Source organism: Penicillium robsamsonii (genome assembly GCF_028829455.1).
Source record: "Penicillium robsamsonii strain IBT 29466 chromosome Unknown utg000005l_segment0_segment0, whole genome shotgun sequence".
Classification (NCBI taxonomy): domain Eukaryota; kingdom Fungi; phylum Ascomycota; class Eurotiomycetes; order Eurotiales; family Aspergillaceae; genus Penicillium; species Penicillium robsamsonii.
The window spans coordinates 1,992,483-2,013,533 of NW_026643223.1; the positions used below are offsets into that span (position 1 = coordinate 1,992,483).

The 21,051-nt window shown below is 46.0% G+C and overlaps 7 protein-coding genes across 7 annotated transcripts; 3 read left to right on the forward strand and 4 right to left on the reverse strand.

Annotated features, from left to right (window-relative positions):
- Positions 1-1,380: 1,380 nt before the first annotated feature.
- Positions 1,381-2,239, reverse strand: N7447_008800 (uncharacterized protein; the record flags this gene model as incomplete). Its single annotated transcript, XM_057233062.1, has 2 exons — positions 1,381-1,895; positions 2,143-2,239. 2 exons carry the CDS (start codon positions 2,237-2,239, stop codon positions 1,381-1,383), a joined length of 612 nt encoding a protein of 203 aa, XP_057082604.1.
- Positions 2,240-6,415: 4,176 nt separating this feature from the next.
- On the reverse strand, positions 6,416-7,375 carry N7447_008801 (uncharacterized protein; the record flags this gene model as incomplete). Its single annotated transcript, XM_057233063.1, has 2 exons — positions 6,416-7,273; positions 7,322-7,375. The coding sequence occupies 2 exons, from the start codon at positions 7,373-7,375 to the stop codon at positions 6,416-6,418; spliced, it is 912 nt and encodes a 303-aa protein (XP_057082605.1).
- A 434-nt stretch (positions 7,376-7,809) lies between these two features.
- N7447_008802 (uncharacterized protein) lies at positions 7,810-9,746 on the reverse strand (the record flags this gene model as incomplete). The annotated part of the gene is made up of 10 exons (XM_057233064.1): positions 7,810-8,166; positions 8,235-8,239; positions 8,402-8,500; positions 8,576-8,603; positions 8,904-8,974; positions 9,031-9,111; positions 9,170-9,503; positions 9,560-9,623; positions 9,677-9,687; positions 9,741-9,746. The coding sequence occupies 10 exons, from the start codon at positions 9,744-9,746 to the stop codon at positions 7,810-7,812; spliced, it is 1,056 nt and encodes a 351-aa protein (XP_057082606.1).
- Positions 9,747-11,022: 1,276 nt separating this feature from the next.
- Positions 11,023-11,934, reverse strand: N7447_008803 (uncharacterized protein; the record flags this gene model as incomplete). Its single annotated transcript, XM_057233065.1, has 3 exons — positions 11,023-11,194; positions 11,248-11,325; positions 11,375-11,934. The coding sequence occupies 3 exons, from the start codon at positions 11,932-11,934 to the stop codon at positions 11,023-11,025; spliced, it is 810 nt and encodes a 269-aa protein (XP_057082607.1).
- Positions 11,935-13,111: 1,177 nt separating this feature from the next.
- Positions 13,112-13,769, forward strand: N7447_008804 (acyl carrier protein; the record flags this gene model as incomplete). The annotated part of the gene is made up of 3 exons (XM_057233066.1): positions 13,112-13,140; positions 13,199-13,319; positions 13,380-13,769. The coding sequence occupies 3 exons, from the start codon at positions 13,112-13,114 to the stop codon at positions 13,767-13,769; spliced, it is 540 nt and encodes a 179-aa protein (XP_057082608.1).
- Positions 13,770-14,139: 370 nt separating this feature from the next.
- Positions 14,140-15,087, forward strand: N7447_008805 (uncharacterized protein; the record flags this gene model as incomplete). Its single annotated transcript, XM_057233067.1, has 2 exons — positions 14,140-14,415; positions 14,449-15,087. 2 exons carry the CDS (start codon positions 14,140-14,142, stop codon positions 15,085-15,087), a joined length of 915 nt encoding a protein of 304 aa, XP_057082609.1.
- A 4,657-nt stretch (positions 15,088-19,744) lies between these two features.
- On the forward strand, positions 19,745-21,012 carry N7447_008806 (asparaginase ahrA; the record flags this gene model as incomplete). Its single annotated transcript, XM_057233068.1, has 3 exons — positions 19,745-19,910; positions 19,971-20,671; positions 20,740-21,012. The coding sequence occupies 3 exons, from the start codon at positions 19,745-19,747 to the stop codon at positions 21,010-21,012; spliced, it is 1,140 nt and encodes a 379-aa protein (XP_057082610.1).
- Positions 21,013-21,051: the final 39 nt, after the last annotated feature.

The window sequence follows — 21,051 nt, forward strand, 5'->3', positions numbered from 1 at the left end:
ACCCTGATTGACGTTGTCACTGCTGGCTAGGTCTATAGAAAATTATGGTTATGTAAATATGCACACAAACATCAAAAATAAAAACATACAACAGTGAGGATTCGCTGGTGGTCACCCACCCAACTACTAACTCACCGGCGTGTGGCTTAAGTACGGCTGAGCGGACGGGAAGCCCTGTTTTCCACACCCTATGGTCGTATGTGGTCAAGGTTTCATTGATTGGAATAACATAGGGAAAGTTCAATGTTATATGTAAGACGTCAGGCCATCTTGAATACGCGCAGAGAAAAGCCAAATCTTGCGATTCAATGGGAACAGCTAGGCTTCTTCAAAACCCAATTTCGGTCCAACTTCTATAACCTAACCCGACCCAAGACCCAATACTGGGTACCCATTGGGGCCCCAGGAAAACCCCAATTTTGCATATAATAGAGGTCTTGGCGTTCATAATCCTGCGAAGTCATCCACATAAATTATTATTTTTTACACTTAACTATCATGTAACTAACTAGCTAACTAGCGTTAACTAGTTGGTGGGCGGGCGATTTTAGCGCCCGTGTCAAAACATATAAGATTGATGGAATTTTGGTAGTCTATTCTATATATAAACCCATGGAGAGCTTCTATCATGGGTGTAAGCAAAAGCACAACATAAAAGGTTGTGTCTTTGTTTTCAACCTTTTTTTCTTCAATTATATTCTCCTTTTTCAAGACCAGGATTAAAAGAATAGCCATTCTTGATAAAATTTGTTTATTTAAGATTCGGACTTAGAAATTTGGACCAATTTTGGGAAACCGACAGAAGATGAAATGCAAGAGGCTGAAACCTCTTTTCGAAGGTTCTTCTGTTCCAAGTTTTATTCTGATCCACAAGTATTTATTGAAATGGGGGTGGCACGATGGCAGTCTGGTGTAGCAGACGTGTCGACACCAATGGAGAGAACAAGTAACCAACCACTCCCATGCTGGGTACGAGGATGGAGCATAACCTACGTGAGCGAATTTTGATCTAATGGCCTCTATATATACTCCTCGCCGACCTAGCTTAGATCCCCCTTCCAAACGGCATATATCAGCTTAAAAATATCACCCTTAAGATTATTTGAGGTTTCTTTAAGTGGTGTTAAGATGAGCATAACATAAGCTACAGGTCCAGCTTCATGACAATTGTGCGGTTTTTTGGAATGTACTGGATGGATGGAAGGGGCGTTTGCCTCCCTTATAAAGTTGAAAGGATATCAGTTCGGTATAATCTTGCGTCTAATCACCAGTCTTAATTTTACTAACGTCAAAAGCTAGCATAATCAATGGCCATAGAATACGACCTTGATAAGACCGCCAAAGAACAGCCACCGTTTAGTATCAAAGAGGTATTCGTTATCACGCATCATTTAGTGGCCGCTTGCGATATGTCATTCCCCACAGTCCGGGTTCTTTTTCAGTTAAGCACTCTGCGGAAAATGATGGTTTCAACTTCAGCCCGAGTCGTAGATCCAAGTTTCCATCAATCAAAAACTGACGCAGAGCAAGGTCGGAATGGATAACACCACGGCTATGGATAAAAACAATAGCTTCCAAGATCTGCTTGTACCATTTGGATCGAAGCTCGGGAGGAATTGAGTTCCTGTCCAGATATTTCACAGGGTCACCACGAGGATAGTATTTGATCTCGATATAGTCGGATATGCCCTGTGATAGGCATTCGGCAATCCGTGGATGATTTCCAAGAACGCCATGAATCAGAGCGTCGCGTAGTGTGGGTTGCAGATCTTCTTCACTCTCACTACGGGGAACTTTCCGTACGATGTGATTGTCCAAAAAGTATACTTCGGCGAAAATTCCAATTATCAAGAGGCGGAGGGAGGTGGAGGTAAGGTAGGAGCTGTTAGTCGTGCCTGCCCATTGTAGTAGTAATTGGGAACAAGTCGAACTTCGGACGTCATGTTTGCCGAGACTGCGGCATCATCGCTCAAACAATTCGCCGTGCTCTCTTCTTTTCTCTTCCAAGATGCCGGTAATGTTACTTGAGAAAACTCAGGTCAATTGCTGTTTGGATGTAGCTAATATGATACATAAGCCCCCCGCGAACGCCGACCCCCGCACCGAGGATGACCCCCCGCCCCCGCCTGCCAACTGGCTCACCATCGTTGAGCGTCTGGTCGAGCGGTGGGGCTGGGTCCATACCATTGCCCTCCTCGCCGTCGTCCTCGTCTTCTCTTGGGTCTGGCGGCTGTCGCATGGCCAGATTGATCTCTTGCAAAATCGCCAAGAGCGGTAAGATAAACTACACTTCTAGACTACTATATATACAATACAATTTATACATTATGTCATTACAAAGCCTCATGTGTTGCTCCATGCTTGGGTTACAGTATATGCTGACTCACACTATAGCGCCGCCGATGCTGAGGCCGGGATTGAGCTTCAGGATGCTGAGCCTGCTCGCCCTCCTGGTGCCCGTGGCCGTCGCCCCCTTGGCCGTCGCCCCCTCGCCGGCCCCGCTGGGTTTTCTGGCCCAGCTAGCAATACCCGGGCCAGGACCAGGGCCGCCGCTGCCGCCGCTCCCGCCGCCCAGACCTAGTTGTAAGTCATAATCGTAGACTTCCCGTAGACTATTTCATTGAAATCCTCGAGAAGAGTAGGTATTTGCCTCGAGATTCTTATATTCCCATCCTTTGTACTGCCGAGGCAGAGAATCTTTCAGTTTCGCCGCTTTTTATGCCTTCTTGATGATCTCGGAATGATTCTCGAACACTGCTGACATGATTTATATCAACTTTAGGAGCTTCACCGGGCTAGAGGGCTCTCCTTTTTTTTCTTTCTTTTTTTTTTTTCCAAAAACTGGATCTCGGCCCCAACCCCAAGTTTTGTGTATATATTGATGTATATCTTATTATTTGTTTTTCTTGTTTGTTTTTCTTGTTTTCATTCAAGCCTCGGAAGTGAACCTGTACATTTATATTTGTTTTATATTCATTAATTAATATTGACGTTGCAACTTTGCCGTCAACCTGGGGCCATTTTCTTCCCGTAAATTGGTAGCCAGTATCTCTGAACTCGGGGTAGATCTGATGGAGGGAGAAGGTAGACTCCGGGACTCGGAGATGCATGAAAATGTGTAGCAGGTAGTGAATAGATGGTAGTGAAGAAGAAGATAAAGCGAAATTATCAAGACAGAAAGAGCATGGGATCATGAATGCTCGAGGGATGTCAGCTTGATTAGCCTCGGTTTTGTTGGCGGTGGAACCCGAGGCTATACTAAGATCTACAGCGCCAGCGGCAACTGGCTCAGTAGTGCTAGTAGTAAATAATTGTAAGCAAATGTCATTTGATCTAGAGAACCGCTGTCTCAACACACATCTCTTCGGAATATCCATTCGGTTTTCAAATCTTCCCTGGTACGCCGAATACGCTTGCTAGTAACTGGCTACTAAGGTTCCTAACCTCAGGTCCTTTTCATAGTAATCCAGGGCTACCTTGGGTACTGCTAGGCTCTATTTTTGATTTATATAAGAGGTCACGTGCAAGTCTACCGGTATAACCAGCCGCCGGGACGGTCAGCGTCAATTGCAGATACACTGAATCGGCTGCTGCCACGGGAGCGCCACATAAAACCCGAGAGAATGTGCAACCCCACAGACCTAGTAAAATCCCCGGGTAGAAGTCTCTTATCATTGGACATGACTCCCAGCAGGTTTGCTTGTGGGGGTTTCCTTTGACCAATATCAGACCCTATAGTTAATGTACATGAAACGAGGGCAAACCATAGCAGTCGTAGGGTAGTACTTTTTTTTTTTAATTGTTCGTTTTTATTTTCTTTCAAATTTCACTTCCCTTATTTGAAAGTCCCATAGCAGCAACATTTTGAAATTGAATCTCATTCTGGATGATCTAGCTATCATCCACACTCAAACCCCAAATAGAGACAAGACAAATTCGGCGCTGATAAGGATTGACCTGATGATCCATAGTATCCATCTGATTATCAAATGAGAAGCGATCAACAAGATATTCTTCCCTTTCCTCACTTAGTTCAAAGCCACGCGATCTTACACAACATCCGCATTCTAGAGTGCAGTGTCCCACACCAAGCGCCCCGGCTGAACTATTTGCACGTTGAGCATCAAGACAACATCCACAATCACGACCACAACACCCGCCTCTAGACTTGCAGTCTTCAACAAGAATTGGATGCATATACCACAAAGGATTGGATCTCCATAACTCAAATGCCCGTTGTAAGGGCCCGGAATTACCAATGATCCAACCACGGGTATACCACCAGGCTCGTGTCTGCATCCAATTCTCTTGGTAGAGTGTGCTCATCTCGTCCTTAAAGCTTGGAACGCTAGTACCCCAGAAACTCGGATTATTCTTCACATTATGCCGTAAAATAATCTCCGCTTGACAATTCCTTCGCAGCTCCTCTTCGTAGTGGAGTAGGTCGGCAAAGGCGTCACACTCATTGACCTTTAACTCTTTTTGGTAGAGATTGTATCGAAACACTTGGAGATCCCTGATGCATCCTTCTCGCTCTAGACGAGCCTCTTCTGGTGTTTTGTCCCCCGGTAAAGATAGCATCTTGGGGTCCGATAGCTCGTCACCCTTTTCAGAGCTGGAAAGGGTATGCGTACAATCACAACAGGCCATGGCAGCGCGAGGACGTCCGGCGGTTCGAATTAGAAAGATTTGAATTTTCAAGAGACTTGAATTCTCGCCGACAAGCGTAAATAATCTGTAAGATTCCAAAAATAAGCGAATTGGCGAGTCGTCTTTAACGGAAACCCACAGCCAGCTTAACGTACGCCTCATTATGACGCCACGCAATTATTGAGAACTCTATTTGAACAGTACGGCGATATGGGTTTCAAACGTTCCCTAGTACCTAGTCGAGTATCCTAATGCTAGGCTTGCTTTACAGCATGAGTACCTTGAAACAAGTTCGCTAGTCTATATCCGCTCTGGAAGTATAGTATAAAATTGCTTTTGGAATCAATATAACATGATATGCATGTTAGAATCTATGAAGTAGATGAGATCATGAAAGCACAATATGTGTATTGTAGAAAGTGTTAAACTATTGACTGGGGAGGAATATGATAGAGAAGAGACTATGGAAGGCAGAGAGATCATGTGACTAATGGGAGATATTAACACCCCCCACGATCATAGGCACCATGATAGAAATAACCCCCCATACACCCAGATTCCTCCCCGAAAACGAAGTGATAAAACACTTCTAGCAAGCGAGAAATTGCTTGCTAAAGAGACTGCAACACGATTATAAATCAGGTGTTGTTGTTGATAGGGCGTAAGCCGAGTTAATCAACGAAGCGACGAAAGGCAGTTGCTGCTAATGGTTTCGTAAAACCATCTGCGGCCTGTAGTTATGTAGGAACGTAGTCGAAAGTGACGTTGCCAGCAGCCACCTCTTATCTAAGAAAGTGATATCGCACAGCAATATGCTTAGTGCGAGCATGATACTCTGGATTTTTCGTAAGAGCAATTGCGCCAGTGTTATTAGCTTGAATGATAACTGGTTTTTGGAGTAAACCATATTGTGGATCATGCATTTTTAACCCCGTAAGGAGAAGAATCAGCCAGCGGGCTTCCTGTACTGCTAGGGCCTAAGCAATATACTCAGATTCCGTTGATGAAAGTGTAACATAGGCCTGCTTTTTAGAGGCCTAAGAAATAGGACCACTAGTAAGGTGAAACATAAATCCGGAAGTTAAAATGCCATTGATAGAGTGAGGTCTAACGTGATCAGCATCATAATAGCTAGACTTCGGCAGAACCCATTTTGGGTCGGAACCTCTGACCCAAAACCCAATGGGTTAAACCCAATAACCCAATAATAACCCATTTGAACCCATTTGAACCCATTTTTGCATAAAAGATAGGTCTTGGCGTTCATAACAATGCTAAGTCATTCAAATAAATTACTGTTTTTTACAGCTGTTCTGGTTTGTTCATCAAATATTGCTACATTATCACAATATTAAGTTAGAAAATTTATGTAATTACCCTGAATTTGAAGCTAATAGGCTTTGTATTATATTGATTACTGATAAAAATTCACATTAATCATAGTATAGTGGTGTTCTATTAATTTAAGCATTTGTTGACTGTGGACTATTGAAAATATATATTTATGGTAGAGGGGAGTATGTATATATTACAGGATAACTATGAATGTAAATAGAAATATCTTATTCTTATTTGATTTTATATACAATTAATATTATATTAAAGCTATATTTCTCTTCTCTATAGCTCTCTCGTGCAGACACCGAGCCAGGCAGTCTAACTGACACAATGCCCACCTAAACCTGAAAAAGGCGCCAGTAAGCTATCAGGACAAAGCCGTACACTGTTGAAAGGTGGAAGCTACCAGGTTATATTTTAAAGCGATCTAGTGAGCTACCCCTCCATCTGGTCCAAGATCTCCCTCAGATAGCTGGTACAATTCCTTTCCCAATTCCCCATCGACGCGATACTTTTCGCCCACAGTGGAAAACTCGTAAGGCTCAGTAGGGACAGTATAATGCTGCATAATAATGTCGTACATCTGCCAAACGTCCGGGTCGACACGAGCCTCTCGGACAATATTTCGTTTCCCATCTAGATAGAGCAGCCGAAGTTGCTTGGTTTGGAAGGCTTCCTCATCCGCGATGAGAAGATAGACCTCGGTAACGACCCTATGCAGACTACTGGCCCAATCCAGAATAATCTCATCCCGGCTTTCCCTTTCTTTCCAGTCATCTGGACAATTCTGCTTCACGGTAGAGATATGCTTCTTAAAGTTATTTCGAAACAACTCTAGATGATCGTGAGGTATATATCGTAGCTGTCTTGAGTTCGTTGGGCCAGCAACCTCGGGTAGAATCTCAAATATTTGCCTCCAGTCATCGCCGAAATTAAAGAGTTTCTCGTCGTTAAGGCATGCCCAGTCTGAGGCTTCTTTAAACGTCTCTTCATCTATCCATGCTTTCAGTGTCTCCTCGTCTTCTAGGTTAGAGCTGTAGTGGGTTCGAAGAAGGATAGGTATTCCATCGCCGCTATGTATCCACTCGGCCTTTTTACGGAGGGCATCGGGTCTCCAAGGCTGAAGGATTATTTCAATTTCTTCGGCGGTTAGCTGTCGAGAGGGCGAGGTCGCATGTAAATCCATAAACCATTCATACGGGATCTCGTCTAAGTCAAGGAAGCCGTAAATAAGTCGAAGACGTTGCTCAGAGGGAGACTCTGGCGAGGCTGAATCCCAGTTTCTCTGTTTCAACGTGTTAGCGAGTTCCAAGGTTGAGGCTCTGAGACATACGATCAAATATTGTTCAACGGCTAGTCCGCCCCATGGAATGTGTTCCCTCCTCATGATGGAAAGAGAGAGAAAAAATAGGAAGAAACACAAGGGAAAAGTATCTCGGGTTTATTGAGGTAGTGGCGGTGGGGCTTTAGTGAGGGGGCCAAATTGGCTTAGCTTGGCTTGGCTTAGAGAAAGAAAGAGAGAATATGAAACAAGCTATTTCACTAGTAACAAAGTAAAAAGGATATGCTTGAAAGCTCCATCTATAGCAATTATTTACCATGTATAAGGGAAAGGAGCAAAGCCAATTTTATATACAAGCAAGCCGACTACGAGAATGTTCAATAACGGCTCACATATATTTGCTACAAAATATTTAACACCCCACAGTTATCTATAACGCCAAAATTCAATCGACAAATTCCACGCCTAGGTAGGTGAGCCACGGCGTTTAAAATATTGGGGTATATTGACTTACGTTCAACTTCCCAGCCATTCCAACTTTAGCTATCTCTCTTGGTATTGGTCGAGTCCGGGGTTTGGCCCTGTGTGTTGCCAAATGTGATCAAGCATTTGCCCAGATTGTGCATTTGTTGCCAGTCGCTCGCCATGCCTGAGCCGTCATTCCTAAGACAGAAGCCATTATACTTTTTCCCTTTTTCAGTCTCCAACTTATACACATTATCCTGACCGAAGTGATTCATTGCGCAAAAGATCGCCTCGCCTCCTGCATCCCCCTCGTAGCCTTCACTGTACCAGCGGCGGCTAACAAAGTTCCACCAGTCGTCAGGCTTGGAGCCATCAGTGATCCATGTAGCACGATAGTCTCTCTTGAACGTCCATGATTCCTTGTCATTGTTCTTGTTTTACGTCATTTGTCAGAATTAGGTCATTAGGTAACGCATTTACCGCCAGTATCTAGACTTACCCGCACTGAAATGCTATCCGGAGGCGGTTATTTCACTCCGTATTCCTTCAGTTTCTGCGTAAATTCGTTGTTGGTTCTAAATGTGGCGGTTCTAGTCCACTCTAGAGAGTTCGAAAGAGAGTCAGAAGGGTTATTGTAAGGATCATTAGGGAACCGTAAAAACATACTGTCGTTTCTCCATGGCACCCAAAAGTCTTCCACATCGTCGTTCTTAGCGGTGTCGGCGTCTAGCATTTTCCAATTTGAGCTCATGTCACCGATCATTACTAGAATTTATCAGCGGAGTGTCTATTCCAAAAAGAAGAAAGAATTCATCCAGTCGTCATTCAACAGGTACTTACTAAGGCATTGCCCATGCCAGTTATTCTGCTAGTATGGCACGCACGCTGCTCGACGGCTGTTAGAGTCGAGATAATGCCCTCCTTGTTCAGAAGACTTCCAGGGAAGCTCGTCACACTGAAGTTTCAGAGCGCTGCCCGTGCCCATGAGGGCGTTTAAGTTATCTGTTTCGTCTGCACATGCGCCCTTCTTTCTTTTTTTGCCACTTAAGTCGGTTATAGATCCGCATTAGGCTTCGTATCTTGCTTTAGTTGCTGTTTTATCATTGGAATAGGTCAAGTCCGTCGGCAGATTGGGGATTTTCAGGATGGTGTCACAAAAGCCAGCTACCTCTGCGGTCTTGCCCTGGTTACTGGCCCGAGCTCCGGTAAGCTTCAGTCTGGAGAGATGCGCACAGTTGACTATTTCTTAGATTAACAGGAGTTTCAAATGGAATATCGTAGCAACATCAACTCACATCGTATCTCCGGCACTTGGAACCCGGAAGTTCCAGGCGGGTAAGAGCCTGGCAGAGAAAACTCTGAATCATTGGGATTATCTGTGAGAGTTATCAGCCTTCGAGCTTCTAGTCAGATCTATGGCATTCAGTTTCATACCCGCACTCCCATCTTCGCGACGAGTGAGCCCCATAGCTGCATCAAGGTAGGGCATCGTAGCATTTATGGATAGTGCTTCAGATCCCTGTCGCCGATGGATGGCGCTATCGAGTGATAGGTCTCTTGTCTCCATGTCTGACGAAGACATCGGGATTGCGCCCTTCTTCTCGTACAAAGTCACCGTGTTATCTGGCGTAAATGCTTTACGAGGGGCCAAAGCCCAGTCAATGAAACCCAGGATGTTGGCCTTAGCCTTATAACCGAGGTTATAGAGGAGGTAGGCACCAAATCGGTAATGGAAGGCATTGTCCGAGGAATCATAGTCACCATGGGCCTATCGCCTATCACGTACCCTGTTAATTAGGCGTCCATGAGAGTCTTGCCGCTGACCAGCTTGCCGCCACCAATTTTGATGCCGACATTAGCTTCAGGTGTGACAATTATATCTACCGACCTGTGTCTGATTAGCTATTATAGTGGATCATTTTAGAAGAGAACCTCGCTTACCCGCATAGAACCTGAAAGTTAACCTCATGTATCCGTACAGAACCTAGAACTTAACCTGACTTACCCGCATAGAACCTGGAGGTTAACCTTAAGTTAGGAAAATCGTCTTATTTAAATGGCTAAGTCTAACGATGAGAATCTTTAGACTGGATTCACGATAGATATAGATAATTTGACCGAAATCCTTCGAGACAAATTCATAGAGGGAGGCATAACGATTTATTTTATATAAAAATGAGGGGATTTCATATATATTTTAGTGGTTTTCTCGATAATATGTAGTTCTGTTAGTCAAGATACACATGGGTTACGGTGTTCAAAGTATATATATCTGCATCTTTACATGCAATTTCGCCGATGACCTCTACTGACCACCTACCACGTCGATATCATCGAATATTACTTATAATTTATCAGTGGCTTTGTCTTCTGTTTACTTCTGAACAATTATTTCTTCATAATTCACCACGTTAACAGAGTAATCAGACGAACGCCGGCAGGTCAACAAAACAGCTGTAAAAATCCGAGATGAATCATCACTTTTATCCAGCCAAAAGAGGAAAAGCGTCAAAAAATTATACATATGCAGGTTCATGTAGGTTCATGAGGTTGAACCTCAACGACCCTCCTTGAGGTTAAGGTTAGGTGCAGGTTAAAAACTTTGGAACCTAACCTCTTGAGGTTAGGTTCAGGTTCTGAGATTTGGAACCTATGGGCGGTTCAAAGTCAGGTCTAACTAAGAGTTGTCGGCGAAGTCAAGGTACCGTGGTTGATGGAGCATCGACTTGACTTGTGTGCTACAAATTCAACTTTGTTGCGAGAGGTCCTTGCGCAACCTATTTCATACATGTTAGACCTTGGTTGTGTGTATGGCTTCATCACCAATTACCGCCAGACCATATTCTTACGACAAAGTCAGGTCGGATCAACTTGGAGAATTGAGCATTCCCCCGTGATCAAATCATCCGTCAGATATGCGCCTCTAGACCCCGAAAATCAGTCTACCGGACCTGTGTTGTCCTTCAATCAATGTCTTCTGTATCTTGCTACCATTGCTGAAGCCCAGGGGCCGATTTCCAATCCCACTCCTCGCAGTCAATGGATCAGACGGCGTTAATCATAGTGTGCTGCCCAAATACTTTCGTGTATAGCAAATACAGTCATGCAAGCAAGAACCTGAGACAATGAAGACAGACTTCAATAAATTGCAAGTAACATCTGACATAGTACGCCTTTATTGCACCTGCAGCAATCCCTTGGTTCATATTTTTCTACTAAGCCAGCCAGGAAGGAACAAGATGGCGGATCATACTTCACACTGTATCCCGCTGTGGTTGTTTCCATATTCACCACGTCCAGCCGTTGACATCTTCGATCCAATCCGCCGTTTCGGGTGGTGTTCCTTCCCAGTCGAATCGGCTATCGGAAGGTTGGATGAGTCCGTATTGGAAGTAGTTAATATCACCCCACTGTTGAGGTTCGTTAAACGGAGATGCGAGTTTGAAACCGCAGATGTGCCTAGAGATAGTTAGATTATAATATTCCACATGGATAATCTCACATAGACACACATTTGACCACTAGACTTGTCATAAATGATCTTCGATGGACCAGCCATGCATGGCATATAACCGCATAGTAAAAACCTTCTGCTCTCTGTTAGCCCAATGTTTTGCTGTGGTCACTAGATAATCATACGTATAGACTTGGCGAAACTGATCGCGGATGGCCTGGCGATCGGTAAAGGGGAGCCTCCAGAATTCGGTTAAATTAAGAGACTCGCCGGCGACTTTTTCCCATAGAATGTATGTGATATATCCCCCGGGAACACCCTCGTCGTGGTCTTGCTGGCGCTGTTGATAGCCTAGTAGTCGAGGAATAACGTCACAGTCTAGCTTTATGAATGTCCGGAAAGCGATCAGTTCTGGATGGTCAGGAGGGGTGTCGACGGCCTGGCTAGCCCGTACGGCGGCCTTCTTCGTTTCAGTTCCAGCTATAGGAACTTGTTGGTAAATGCGTAAAAATGCGCGCCTGTTGTCGTCTACCTCACTGGCAGGTCGGCATAGGAACTTCCCGGTGGTGTCTGAGGGTCCGAGCTCCGCGGTGATGTCTTCCTTTGTCAGGCGATTCGACTCTTCCCCGAGCTTCTCAAGTATTATCCATTTCTGGGCGGGGAAGTTGAACGGTGGTTCCGCAACGGCATCAAACGTGACCTGTGTTCCTTCAAAATCGGTGAGATATTCCATTGATGAATCCATGGCAGGTAGCTTGGAGATGGGGACAAAGGGTAAAAGAAATGTGAGGGTAGAAGAGTAACTTGATAGTGATCGCATGTTGACCAAGAAAGTTTAATTTCTCCGGTTCTGCGGCAGAATTTCTCTCCTATATCAACCTTTTTTCTTTCAGCTATATGTACTGTTTGTTTGACGGTTTCTAGTGTCTCGTTCGAGCCCTCCACCCTCTACTGTAATCTCCTCGACTACGGATATTTCCAACCAACCTCCTACGGAAGCCAGTTGTATGCCTTCTCGACTATCCCTCCGGCCACCAAGCAGCCCAGTATAACAACTAGCCGCTGCAGCATGACCTGTCCCGAGGCTAATGGTCAAATCTATGTCAGCCTATACGGTATCTCTAATATCTTTCTATCGAGTCAGCCGCTTACAAGATAACCAGACTTTCTACATGTGCTATAGAATGCGCCACTACACGCCTTATCTCAACATCGAGTCGGTTTCAACCCTTGAAAACTGCATAGATCTCTGCTATGCCTCCGCTTCATGCAGTAGTGTCGTCTTTGACCAGACCGAGAACGCATGTTACCTTAGCAGCAATGACAACCCGCCAACTTACAAAGCTAGCCGCTTTGCCAGCACGCACTCTGTCAGTTGCTCTAGAGCTTGTGAAGGAGGGCAGTCCCACCCCGGTCTTCCTCAGTTTGAAACGACACAAATGCCATCAGCCAAGGTTGATAAGGCCCTTTCTCGACCTTTACATCCCCAAGGCAGGTTTAGAGCCCCGCTATATAAAGGCGATTGTCCATAAATGGCGCCAGGGAGATACATCGCTGCCCTTAGGCCACTTGACCTGTCCAACAAGATCCAGCCGAGTGATGATGAGATAGTTCAAGTGCTGAAGGGAATGACAGCCTGAACGCAGATCGGACCTTACCCTTCACTTCCAGGGCCCAGGACAGAAGACGGAACGCGCAGGACGGACGAACACGGAGACAAACGGGCCGCCCATCATCTCCAGTCCACGCGACGCTATTGCTACAGGAGTAAACCATGTTTCCTCATCCGTCTATCTCGTCCTCTATACCAATCAATCGTGAAGCCAACGAGGATTTCGGTCACAGAGCGCATTTGGTGACAGGGGTCGGGACTGCGTAGATCCCCGGAATTTGGACGGCCGCGTTCCCGAGATCATACCACAATGATGCTGCTATTCCTAGAGAACTGCAAGTCTGCGCATCATCGCCCAATGTCATCATCACTAGATTGATTGAGCTCTGCTCGCCAGTCGTTCCCTGGTTCGAGGCAGAAAACGAAACGAGCAAGACTGGACCAGCGTGGAACGAAACACAACCATCCGTGTATCCCGGGCACCGTCTGGCGGCAATGGAGTGTCCGCCTCCGGCCAGGTGATTATGGGCATAAGCACTACCCAAACGCACTCGGATCCCGCATCCCGTATCCCTTAGCACGATGCTCGATACCGCCTTTATGCCAACATTAGACTGGCAAAGCAGGATCCTAAGGAGGATCGAATTTGGGTGAAGCGGTATCTTATCCAGGCCCAGCAGAGCCCACCTATGCTGAAAGAGCAGCGGGCGTACGATCTTCTTCTCGAGTATATTGGACGACAAATGAATTTCAATGTCAGAAACCAAGCCGAGAGGGCTCAGATTGCCAGAATTTCTATTGACTCAATTGTCCTGATCGAGACCGCAGGTCACTTCCGGCGCGCCTTAGGGATCGAAATAAGCATGACCAGTCTCTCCTACGCGACCACTATCGGAGAGCTCAGTCGAGTGATCCTAGTGCAAATCTATCAGAGAACGATTAGCCCTGACGAAAATGGATCTGTATGATGCTGTGCTGCACGACGGGTTTGAAGGAGGAAAAATATTCGGACCACCTGGAGCAATGGAGATACGTACATTTGTATGGTATAAAAAGCTTCATTTTCTGTAGATCGTCCTACACCACCTGGAAAAGTCGAGATGAATGCATTTGTATAGTATGAACAGCTTCAATTGTTTTCACTCGGTGAATTTGTGTACTTTGCTAAGGCCTATGTAATACCTAAGTAGTAATTCTCATTATTCTGACAGAACAAAGTCAGGCATTAAGGCACCAAAGCACCTCCCAAATTAGGTTTCGAGCCCTGACCCCTATACCACTTCGTACCCCGTTCAGTACAGAGTCCCTACCACACCCAAATCACAGTATCCGACATCGATGTTTCTGTCATCAATCTTTCCCAACCGAGGATCTAGTTTTAGGCTAGACTCCGATATCCCCCCTCTAGATGGCAAGGTCATCCTCGTAACTGGGGGTACAAGTGGCCTTAGCAAACAGACCATTGTCGAGCTAGTCAAGTATCGCCCCGCACGTATATGGCTGGCGACGCGCAACGCTGAAACGGCGTCGGCTACCGCCTCGGAGATCAAGCAGGCGGTTGGCAATGAAAGTGTTCTCTCCATCCTCGTACTGGACCTAAGCTCACTTGAGACGGTGAGCGCAGCAGCCTAAATCGTTCGGGCGGAGTCGGCCCGACTGGATCTCCTCATCTTAAGCGCGGGAGTCATAACATCGGCGGCAGCGCAGACCACTGATGGGTACGAACTGCAGTTCGCGACTAATCATCTCGGTCACGCACTCCTGGTGCAGAAGACTGTTGCCGTTGTAACTGGAGACACAGCGGACAGATCCGCGAGCAAATGTGCGCATCGTGAGCCTAACCTCAACCACTCATCGGATAGCCCCCCTGGTGGCATTCGCTTCGAGCTGCTCCAGTCTCCTGCAGAGACTCTCTCGCTATTACCCCGCTATGCTCAAAGCAAGCTGGCCAACGTCCTGTACGCCCGCGCACTAGCTCGGCGTCAGCCCGACCTCACGGTCGTCTCTGTGCACCCGGCTATCTCGGAGTCGCCCCTCATCGGCCAGTTTGCCGAGTCGCTCTCTCTCAATCTGGATATGATCCGAGTAACCTCACCACTGTGGATGCACGATATCCAAGAGGGCGTCAAACATCCATTGTGGGCCGCGTTCGCGCCAGATGTGCGCAGTGGAGAATATTATGAGCCAGTTAGCGTGCGTGGAAGGGCGAGTCGCGATGCCTCCAATAATGAGCTAGAGCGCAAACTGTGGGATTGGACGGAGAATGAGCTACATGAATGGAAGTAAAAACAGAGCTATTAGGCAGGTATAGGACAGTATGGAGATCTTGCATCAGCGTGGAGCCTTCGAGGGATATCTATGCATGTGCTCCAGATGAGATCATGGCTAGTAGTATGTAATTTCAAATGGTTAAGAAGTTATCAGGCATGGAGGAAACATTATAAACTCCGGTCGCATCACCTGAGGGGCCAAGTTGCTGACACCGAGAAAGGTTGTGTGCTGGACACGTACATAGACGTTCCCGAGGAAATCCGCGAAGAGCTGTATACATGTATGGAAGAACAACTAGAGAAGGAATAGCTCAAGGGTGGCAATATCCTTGTAGTCGGAGCGCCGTGTCCGCTGTGATGATCACATCGCGAGGGTTGCCCGGGTTATTATAAACTACATAAGCTTAAAAGCCGGCTTGGCCGAACCTGAGAACCAGCCGAAACGCTATTTCTGAGCCGAGTGAACCCAGAGGAAACATTTAGGTCCTAGAAGCTAACACTACACAGTAATGAAGCTTCCACAGATCAGGTATCTGAGGATTTTGCTGACTCGAAGTTACTGAAATATCAGTAAAGGAAAACAAGCTTCAGGGAATCAAATGAAAAGCTCGGCGAACCAGATGACGGGGGCTCTTCACCGAAGATATCAAATCGGCCTTATCGATATTCTGCCCTCGGACTGACATGTGGCTATGTCCAGATGCCAAGAGACCGAGTGTTTTGGAGGGAACAATGCGATCCAATGATTCTCGAAATTAGTCCAGCTGAGGTCAGTGCGGCGATCGCGCGACGCTAAGGCGCCGCTCACCACTTCTTACCAGGGCGGCACCCACCCGACTATTGAGATCTGATACAGTACCTAATGAATCTATCTTTCAGTCTACGCCAATCGATCATTACGCTCACGAGGGTTCTGTGACAAGGCGCACTCGGTGGAAGAGGCCGGGAATGCGTAGATCTTCGGAATGCGAACGGGCACGCGACAAACTGCTGTAGATCGAGGGAATGGGGAATGGTTGTTTGCACAGTCTGGTGGTCATTGCCTGGTCCCTAAATCCTTCAAAAGTCTCGAAATGGCGGCCGTTAGATCTTGTAAACGCAACGTATAGACGGGATGCTGCTTTTTCGCCCTGTAGACTGCCACGGACTCGGCAACTACCAGACTTCGCGAATCGCCGCCGAATCGGCCTGATCAGTCCTTCCTTGAATCCCGAGATGATGCGAACGCTATCAGACCAGGCTGACAAGTGTCCCGCGCGGCCTTCGCATCCACAAGGCAGATTTGGAGCCCCGCTCCGCAAAGGCGATTATCTAAAAGGGGCGTCGGGCGTGTAAGTAGATGCACGGAAGGTCAACGATTGGCTAGCCGATGGGCGTGTGAGGCGACGGATCCACAGGTCGGCACAGCAGACCAAGGGCGAAATTGCCTCATGTCGATTGTAATGGTGGGAGCTGAGAGAATGGGGCCAGATGAGCGAAAGCAGCGCAGTTTGCAGTTGAGGGGTCGAGCAAGGGACACCAGGGGTTACGGAGTTCGGCGATCCGGATCAATAGCAGAAATGCCTCATCAGCAGAGCACGGACGAAGACGGGCGAGCTGAGAAGCGGGCGGGCGAAAAATAAATAGAAGTCAGCTGGGGCGATGGAGGGGTCTTTATAGAACCACGCGCGGGCACGCACAGGGACCGTCAGCGCTAAACCAGAAGGGTCAGAACTAAACCAGATTGATTCTCCATTGTAACGGTCCGATATGGTGTAGTGGCTAACATCGCCGTCTCTCACACGGCAGCCGGGGGTTCGATTCCCCCTATCGGAGTTTTCTTTTTGGTTTTCATTTTTTTTTCTCCCTTTATGACCGACCCTAGTTGCCGTTAAATATGCCAAAGAAATCTCGGGGATGAAACAGCTAATCGTGACTAAGCATTCACCTACACCCAGCCAAGGCCTAAACACAAACCAATGCCTAAACACAAAAACTTCAACCTTCAATTTTTGTCCTTACTTTTTACCACCAAAACTATGCCAATTTCGTCCGAAAAAGAAGAGATGCTTCTCTTAAATGCCGTCGATGCCTATAAATTAGGCCAATTCAACAGTATTCAGGCCGCAGCCTCTCATTTTAGTGTCTCAAAGTGGAAGCTTCGGAATCGAAGTAACGGCACGCCCAGTAAAAAAGGCCGTACAGCCACTAATAAAGCACTAAATCAGTCGTAAGAGAGATCCCTGATTCGCTGGATCGAGCTGCTTAATTCAGTATATACACCACCGACTGCTTTAGATATTGAGGGCGCTGTAAATCGCATTTTACAGCACTGCGGTTCCGACCGGCAGGTTAGTAAAATGTATGGCTACTAATTTATCGCGCGCCTACCACCACATATCACTCTCCGTACATAAAAGCCTATAGAAAAAGCGATAATCGAGGCCGAATTACACGGTGAATTAGTTCATTGGTATAAGGTCTTTGGCTAATTCCTTGAAAAGAATAAAATCTAGGCCCACGAACTATATAACTGGGATGAAACTGGCTTTCAGCTAGGCGTTAGAACTAAGGAAAACGTCGCTTCTACCCGTGAAAATGAGACTATTACGACCGGTGGAATAGGCCAGAATATCACTGGTATTAAATGCATTTCAGCCGATGGCTGGGTTATGCATCCATGGTTTTTAATGTGTGGTTCTGAATAAATTGAGGATTAGTTCGACGGCGATAATGACCCTTCTAATTATAGGGTCATTAAACTAACTGCTAAAGGCTGGACGGACGATAAAACTGCGATTCAATGGCTATTAGATTTCCATTATACCACTAAAAAGCGAGTTACTAAAGGTAGACCTAGGGTTTTAGTTATGGATAACCATGGTTCTCATGGAACCCCGAAATTCGAATACCTTTACTAATCTCTTAACATTATACCTTAAGTGGTTTATACCGAAATTAACACATCGATGCCAGCCTCTCGATGGTAAGCCATTCTCGGTCCTTAAACAGAAATTCCGAAAGAAGAATAATGAGATCGTACGATAGGGTGGAGATGTTAATGATAAACGGCATTTTCTTCGGTTAATCAAAACAGTTCGCAAAGACACATTTAAATCACGAACTATTAAATCATCATTCTATGATACTGGTATTTAGCCTTAGAATCTAAATATTGTCTGTGATTAAATTAATCCTGGCTGGGAAGATGAACTAGTGCTTAAGATCTATGGTCATACACCTTCGCCAGAGGCGGAAATTCCTAGCTCAGTCACCAATTCGCCGCCGAACTCGGATTAAAGGTTCTCAAAAAGTGAGAATAAGCTTTAAACGATATTCGAAAACGAATAGCCAGACCTTCCGAAGGTTTAAAAGCATATAAACCGTGTAATTCGTGGCGGTAAGCAGGCTATCTAAGACCTAGCCCTTGTAAAGCAGACGATTAAAAAGATGTAAAGCCACAAAATTCCTGTCAAAGAATCAAAGCGTATTATAAAGGGTGCTTCTAAGTCCCCATTATCGTTAATTACAGGCAATTCGAGGGTTCATCGACGCTATACGAAGGAAACAAAATTGGACATTAGGAATGAGAGTGCGCATGCAAGGATTCGAGACTACTGGCTTCGGGCCAACCAAGCTCTTAAAGAAAAAGAAGAGGCATCAGGAGGTAGAGATTATCTCGATGTAGATGATGAGTTCTTTAAATATGTAAATATAGATAGTATGGTGGCTGAAAAATAGGTCTGAAATTGAAAGCATGAAGTTTTTGTGTTTAGGCATTGGTTTGCGTTTAGGCCTTGGCTCACCTACACGCGGGACGGGTGTAGGTGAATGCTTAGTCACGATTAGTGGAATTGAGGAGATTGTGCCGGGGGAAAGTCCACTAAATTGGCCGCCAAGGCATACCGCGCATCAAACAAGTAATTGCAGGTGAAAACACCGGGGTAGACTCGGTGAATTACGTACTTTGTGTCTTATTCCTATCATTTTTGGAGTATGCACATCACAAATTCAAACAACAATTGAAATGCTCGGCTACCTTCCGTATTCATGGACTAATACTTCCGATCATGGGCCGAGGTTCCAGCTACATTTCGAATTTGGAACCTTGAAAGCAGATCATCGGCCTTGATTCCTGCCAAAGTTAGAGTTGTTGGTGGTGAGGCTTTTCCTGGTTGCAAGTGGAGCATGATGTACGAGAGCTGCGGGAGATGAAGTAAATATCTACACAAGAACGGGGATGATATGGAAATACAGTACTCAAACTCCAAGCTATAGTAAAATAATAAGGCGTAATAAACAAATTAAATTATATACGTACTTGTCTGGTGTATATTGATGGTCGATTGAAGAAACTTAGATATATATATTTAGCACAATGTACTTCAATCACACGATCTACGATGATCTGCGATATTACTCCAACTAAACTTCTCCAATTCCCCCTCCACTCCTCTGTACCTACATATGCAGTGAACTGCATGTTGGGACCTAAACCTAAACTATCGATGAACATATTGCCAAGTAACCTAAATCGAGAATGTCGTCGAATTCGTCGGAGCAGTAGGAATCGGATGATGTATAGCATGCATCAGCCTCCGCCAGTACATATAAACCGTGGCTATCCTTCTATATTTGCACTATACATCCCATATTTATATTTAATTTGACCTGGAGATAAAATCACAGTCAAAATGGGTTTCTCGCTTCAGAGACTCGTGGTTTTGGCTCTAGCCATTACAAGCTATGCATCTCCTTTGGTCTATTCCCGAACAGCACACACATCCCATACCAATTCCAACGGCCTGACATTCAATCACTTCAACGGTTCTCTTCCTAATGTGACCATCCTGGCCACTGGTAAGTATCAATATAACAATATATGAGATTTAGATCTGATATCCTCTAACCCTAAGATAGGCGGCACCATCGCCGGCACAAGCAACGACAGAACCGCAACAGGAGGATACAAATCCGGTGCCCTAGGAATCAACACCCTCCTCTCCGAAATACCAGATATCTTCAACATCGCCAACATCGCTGCCGTCCAGGCAAACAACGTCAACAGCGGCGACATCTCTTCCTCTCTCCTATTAAACCTCACCCACAGACTCCAGATAGAAGTCTGCGATGATCCTACTATGTCCGGAGCCGTGATCACCCACGGCACCGACACCCTTGAAGAGTCTGCCTTTTTCATCGACACAACAGTAAACTGCGGCAAGCCTATTGTATTCGTCGGCTCGATGCGGCCCTCTACCGCTATCTCAGCGGATGGACCCATGAATCTCCTGCAGGGAGTAACCGTCGCTGCAGACACTAAGTCCAAGGACCGTGGAGCATTGGTTGTCCTAAATGATCGGATCGTCTCTGCTTTCTTCGCAACTAAAACAAGTGCGAATACCGTGGATACCTTCAAGGCATATGAACAGGGAAGCACGGGTTTCATTGTGTCGAACAAACCGTACTTCTATTACCCGGCAGTGCAGCCAAATGCTAAGCACGTGGTTGATGTGTCCGATGTGGATGCCGTGCCTCGTGTAGACATCCTGTATGCCTATGAGGATATGCAGGTTGATTCGATTTACAGTGCTGTGAAGAATGGGGCCAAGGGTATCGTGGTATGTTTTTCACCCCATGTTTAAGAGATTCGAACCTGTCCAGCAGTGCAGTGTTGATTTTATATTAGGTTGCTGGCGAGGGTGCAGGTGGTGTTTCCACGGATTTCGCTTCTGCCATCAACGAGATCGTTGCGAAGCATAACATCCCCGTTGTGCTATCGCACCGCACTGTGAACGGCGAAGTCCCCACCGCTGATATTACCGGCGAGAACGCGAAGACACAGATTGCTAGTGGAATGTTCAATCCCCAGCAATCGAGGATTTTGCTTGGGTTGTTGTTGGCCGAGAAGAAGGGTCTTAAGGAGATCCGAGAGGTGTTCTTCAAAGCTACTGTTGCTTGAATGTTTTGGAGAAACACCGGAACGGAAAAGACAAAGGAT